This window comes from Pagrus pagrus (assembly GCF_965226575.1).
Source record: "Pagrus pagrus genome assembly, chromosome: 17".
Classification (NCBI taxonomy): Eukaryota; Metazoa; Chordata; class Actinopteri; order Spariformes; family Sparidae; genus Pagrus; species Pagrus pagrus.
Window position 1 is genome coordinate 20,904,685 of NC_140201.1, and position 6,110 is coordinate 20,910,794.

The window sequence follows — 6,110 nt, forward strand, 5'->3', positions numbered from 1 at the left end:
TCAGATAGACAGACATAATTTATTAACCAATATGGCGATTTATACAGAGAAGCAAAGACAGAGGAAATGTTTCAGTGATGATGCTTCTGCTTGAACTGTAATCCACAGTAGCCACATGTGCCCACTTTTGTGTCTTTATCCTGGAGAAACAAAGAAAGACAGAAAATGACAGAGTTAGTACCTGTAATCTGGGTCATCTGCACCATCTGCTATTAAGTGATTATAAGAATAATCTAATTATAGAAGACATCATATAAACAGTTGCACATTGTCTTGTCTGGGTAAAGCTATGTTTGCATCATTTAAGATTTAGGTTGGATTAGATTTATAATTGTCATTTTAAATCTTACAAGTAAAAAGATAACAAATGCAGTTAAGCATGTCAGCAGAAGTGCAAAACAGACAAGGTGCAGAGTGAAGAGACGAACATATGTACAGATAAAACAGTGAGGAGCAGATATGAATGTTTTAGGGCTTCACGATATGAAAGATATTGCGATTTGCAATATGGTTACCACTTGGTGGAAATTATCATTTCTGCATCAGAACTATTGAGAAACTATTAAAATCATGACAATGTGACTGTACCAAACATTTTTTCTTCCATCTGGAGAACAAGATTCGTTGGTATTCCTGCAATCTGACTCAATGTCCAAACATTTCCTCTGATGACTGGATCTCACGTACATTGTGTACAAAAATATTTAAAACAAAAGGAACCTGTGCCACATTCAACCACAAGGGCAATTTAAACAGTAGTCAAAGCATTTTCTGATGGTAAACAAACCAAGCCAATAAAGGCACTGTTTGGGCTTGGATGGACCGAGTCAAATCATTTCATCATATCTGTGTGTGCAGGGCCGGCTCTCACCAGGTTGATATAGACTTTGGGATGGCCCAGGGCTCCTCCACCTCCATCACAGGACACCACTCTGGCCCCAATGTCAGTCACCGGCTCCTCTGCCACCAATTTAATGGCAAAGTTCTGGTTCACCTTGACACAAACGATTTGATACCCTTTATTATCGGCTTAGTAAAATGTGGTCTATACAGAAAAGAGGAAATGTACTGAATTTCTAGTCTAGTTTACATTTTATTTATACAGCTTAGTTTATTTTTTGGTGTTGTATTTGTGGTAACCTGTACTGGTTTGAACATAATGTGAAATAACACACAAATTGATTTGTGAGCATGATATCCGTATTTGTCCAGATTAAAATAATCGTATGACACAATATAAACGTGTGAATGGGGTTTGAAACATCACCAGTGATGAACATTAACAGTATTATTGTTTCACATTTGTGAGGTTGTCATACATCCAATAACACACCTAGATTTGCTAAGAAATACCTTGTTACATCTAATTTAGCCACAATCTGAGCTTTAATTTGCTGGTTTCTTACCTCCTTCTGTCTGCCAACGAATCTGGCTCTCCTGGGGTCGTCCTCATCGTAGACCTGAGAAGTAAACACTCATGTTATGAACTGGAGAAGAGGCGACACATAATGCTGAGGCATCAGTTGTCCTTTCAAACAATAATGAATAATGTCTGTCTACACTTACTGGATGTGTTACAGTCGATGGCCGAAATATAAATGTGAAATGAAAATGTTATGAGACAGGTCATATGGAGGGCTGTCCGATATTGGACTTAAGTGAATGGACCTACTGGCTAACTGACGCAAGGCTAAGCTAATGTTGGGCTACCCGGTAATGCGAATGTGAGTGACTTCGACGCTTACCTGTCCGGTGTGAGTGATGGCCTCGCCGGTGCTGGAAACCTCTACGCTGTAACGATGAACAGGTACAGCAGACAGCCTCAAAGGTGAAACGAGCACCTTAGCATTTTTACTGAAGGACAGAAGTCTACCCACTGCGGCCGCCATGTTTACACCAGCCAGTTTTCCCAAGCTGCTTTGCGGAGAACGCTTCTGATTAGATTTTACAATCCCCGAATTTTGACTCTCAGGTCCAAAGCATTTCTATATTGTCTTCTACCCACAACCAGCCTTCCAGTTTAGAACCTACATGTATATATGTTATTAAAGATAGTAAGTAAGTGTACGGTTCTTTCATTTGTAGGCTCTACTAAAGGCGAGGGAGGTGCAATCTTTTAAAAGCCAGTGAGGGAAACTGTCTGAGAGGCTAAACTGAGGGCTCAATAATCTATACGTTCTTCTCAAACCGGAAGCAGTTGTATCCCCACAAGCAAGAACAGCATAGCGGTCGTGTTGTGTCGATTAAAACGTAACATTTGGGGACATATGCTCTGTTTTAAAACCTCAAGGAATTTCTCAAAGGTTGGTCCGTGTTCTTTCATTTTGTGATACCACTTTGTCGATTCGGAGACGAATATGTCGACCGTTTTATATGTGGCTTTGGGTGCTAGCAGGTCAACTCATGCTCGTCTCCTTGGCATGTTGCATAGCTAACGTTATCATACACTGGTATCAGGCTGTAGTATTTACATTTGTTATAACTTCTGAATATGCTACATGAAAAAGGCCCAGGAAAGACTCCGTGTACCTTGCAATAGGTCACGATGTTTTGGGAATCTTGCTATATAGGTTTTCAGTAGTTCTTGTGATAAACATTTGAATTACACTTGCTATTTATTTTGTTAATGCAGTAATATTTTGGGTGTTGTTGCTTTTAATAGTTATCCCAGGATACATTATATAATGTTGTCTATCTGAGAAATAAACACATTTTTCAAATAAAAGTTGTTGGTCACTTACATCATTTTAGAAAAATATTTTCTTTAATGCAGCCTTGAAAACCATAAAAGGCAACACTTAAGCCACATCATAATATGACTTTAACCACTCTCCAGACCAAAAATAAAGTTTATATCATAATATTGTTAGAATGATATATAATATTGCATAATACTAACTTTTGCAACTGCATATGAATGATCCCTTTTTATCTGCAGCCTTTGCCACCATGGTGCCCCTCCTCTTGAAGCACCTGGCTTCCTCCCTGACCCGCCAAGTGGCCCAGATGACCCGGTTAAATCTGACCTTCTCCTCACCAGCAGCAAGCGCTTACAGATGTCTCTGCACCCTCACCACAGCTCCACGCACACTACTCCTTTCATCACCAAGAATCAGCTCCATCCAGCCCCCCTCGACTGGCTCCTCTGCTCAGTGTGGACCATCTCTGTTGGGACAGTGTCAGCATCTTCCCTGCGTCCAGCCCTCTGCAGGGATGAAAACCAAGTCGGCCCTGAGGAGGCGCTGCAAAGACTGTTTTGTTGTTCGACGGAGGGGGCGTTTGTTCGTGTTCTGCAAGACAAATCCGAGACACAAGCAGAGGCAGGGTTAAAATGTAGAAGGAGTGTTGAGAAGATTGCTTTGAGATCGTTGATATTTAGAAGAAATGTGCTGCAAAAATAAATGGTTTGGCTGAAGACTGTGCACTGCTCTCATCATATGTCTCTGGTTTCCTTATGCAGTAATTGCCAAAAATATAGCATTCATTCAATCATCATTTTACAACATTTATATGGTTAACATAGCTAATATGAGTATGGCTGCAAACTGTTGATTATTTTCTTGATCAATTGGTTAGCTGCTTGTTCTATAAAATGTCAAAAATGTTGAGTAGTGGTTCCCAAAGGCCTAGGTGACGTCTTCAAATGTCTTGCTTTGTCTACAACCCAAAGATATTCAGTTTAGGTGTAAATGAACCAGAGAATATTCACGTTCAAGAAAATGAAATCAGAGATTTATGACTTTTTTTCTTAAGTAATTACTGTGACCAAATAAAAAATTGTTTAACAAATATTTAACACCTAATATATTTGACAAAAAATGATTAATTGTTGCAGATTTAATTGTTAAATTAATATGAATTGACTATAGCTTCTGAAATAATTGTAATTCCTGGTGAATAAATGAAAGCCTAGTCAGTAAAGCTTTGGACATGTACTGTAGATCAGAGTTGCATGCACAACATTGACTTGACGTGTTACATGCATATTCTGTTTCTGTTTCACGTCCATGGGATAGAAATAATTAACTTGGGTCTAATATTTTCTCATACAGATTCCTTTTCATTGTTCTTCCACAAGAGGGAGCCAAAGTCTATGTTACATGAATACAGGATCCAACCTGCCATGTAATACATGTCGTACCACTGATAACTATTGTAAGTTGTCGCTGTTCCCCTGTGTTTCCTACAATTCAGCCTTTATCATCATCTTTACAATACTGGCTCAGAAAAACTGTACTGAATCTTGTGTTGAAAAGTTATCAGGCTTTCATGCTTTTGAGGCCTTTTCAGAAACCGGCTGTTCTTCCTAAAAACTGTGACCTATCTCTGCAGCATTGTATGCTTACAATAGCACTTACAGACTGTAGCAAGTGATCTTGCAAGTGAGTTATGCAGCCAATGAAACTCAACTGGTTTGAAAGATGTTTGGCAACAAACACGGAGCGTGCGACTGCCACCCTGTTTGAATAGTTTCCCTGAAGGTTCATATTTGCTGATGGAACAAGGAACAGCTACATACCTGCATGTGTGCACTTATGCTATTTCATCTTAATGTTTGTACAGTTAACTTCATGGAGAGAGCACAACAGGGTGAAACTGATCCAATATTTGCCAGTATTCAATGGCATTTCACTGAACTACATGGTCATGCACAAACATACTAATGGCTTCCTGTGCATGTTAGCCTATGTGCAGAATCCTATTGTAAACCCTGTGTGTTAGTGAAATAATGTAATGAAGTGCGTCAGTATTGTTCGTTAGATGGAGTTCACATGTGATAATGACTGATCTCAACTGTGATTCAGTGAGAAACTAGCTCCCATTATCAGCTGCCTGTGCAGGTTTACAATGCCAGAAAGAGGCAGAGTGTGTGGAGTTGATAAACCAGTCAGATCCAATGTACAATGTAGACCAGCCAGCTGGGGCTTTGAAACACAACAAAGTCTGTTTATTAAATGGGAAGTTGCTGTCATCTACAAATAAAAGGCACCGTAGAAATTGATGGGTGGATCAAACCGCGGGAAGAAAGTCGACTTCAAATGCAAACTGAATCTCACTGAAGGAAAATCACCTCAAACATCTCAGGCACACATTCCACTGACAGTCACAGAGTGCTATTATCTTCATCTTCCTGTTATCAGTTTGTGTCAGGCCATGAGCGTACGTGACTGTCACTTGGATGAGTGACGTAAATATTTCAGATGTCCAGTTCTATTCAAAGGGTTCATGTTGTTATGAACACAATTTCATACTGTTTTACTTTGTTTATATGTGGCGGAACCTGCCACCTTTCTAGCTTCAAACAGTTCTGGGGACCTTATTTCCCTTAGTTTGTATTATTATCCCACTATTGTAAATATTAAGATTTCCTCTCCAAAATGACATAGTGCCCCTTTAATTAAATCACATCTTACCATTTCTAGGGCTCTAGCATGTCTGTGGTACACTGTTGGGAGTTTGCAGTGACGTTTTCTGCAGTGCATAGATTTACAGTTGTATATGTAATGAGTTAAACTGGAGGATTTTAAGCATCAGGCACCCTTTATTTGCTGAATCGAAATACAATTAATAATGTGACAAGCAAACAAGAACAAAAACACAACAAAACAGAGGTACACTTAAATTATAAACAGGTTTTTTAAGGCATTGTAAACGACCATACTCCTCATGATGACTTTCTGGTTTGTCAGTCCTTTCAGTGTTTCAAAGTACAGTTTAATTTCATATATGGATACAGAACTTAACATATAAAATAAAGATTTGATATAGATTCATGACTTCTGCAATTTTTCAGATAATTCCTCATAAAAGAAGGAAACATGTGACAGGGGCGTGTGCCACCAGCTTTCCGCATTTGGTCGTTGCTTTCAAAATAAAAGTGCCTGCGAACGTTGTTTCTGAATACAATTCCTGAATACAACAAGAATGTTTCGGTGTTATCTTTTGGAGGGATATCATTGCAGCCTCAGAGAGGAGAAATGTTTCAGCCTTTTTTATTTCACAGCACGGTGTACATTATAATGGGGCACACTTATTTTTATTGTCACATTAAAAACATACGCTATTTTGTCTAATGCCCACCACAGGCACAGGAGCTTTATTTTGAACCC

General features: G+C 39.1%; 1 protein-coding gene across 1 annotated transcript; it reads right to left on the minus strand.

Annotated features, from left to right (window-relative positions):
• On the minus strand, nt 1–1,920 carry ndufs6 (NADH:ubiquinone oxidoreductase subunit S6). The gene is made up of 4 exons (XM_084378918.1): nt 1,746–1,920; nt 1,407–1,460; nt 872–994; nt 1–140 (listed from the first exon to the last, which is right to left on the minus strand). Exons 1-4 carry the CDS (start codon nt 1,887–1,889, stop codon nt 72–74), a joined length of 390 nt encoding a protein of 129 aa, XP_084235044.1. The 5' UTR covers nt 1,890–1,920; the 3' UTR covers nt 1–71.
• Nucleotides 1,921–6,110: the final 4,190 nt, after the last annotated feature.

What these genes read in the sequence shown, in the direction of transcription:
- ndufs6 (XM_084378918.1), bottom strand. Translation starts at nt 1,889, where the DNA reads ATGGCGGCCGCAGTGGGTAGACTTCTGTCCTTCAGTAAAAATGCTAAG. An exon ending in CCATCACTCACACCGGACAG is followed by an intron (nt 1,461 to 1,745) that starts GTAAGCGTCGAA and finishes TTTACTTCTCAG; the next exon opens with GTCTACGATGAGGACGACCC. An exon ending in TCGTTGGCAGACAGAAGGAG is followed by an intron (nt 995 to 1,406) that starts GTAAGAAACCAG and finishes GTTTGTGTCAAG; the next exon opens with GTGAACCAGAACTTTGCCAT.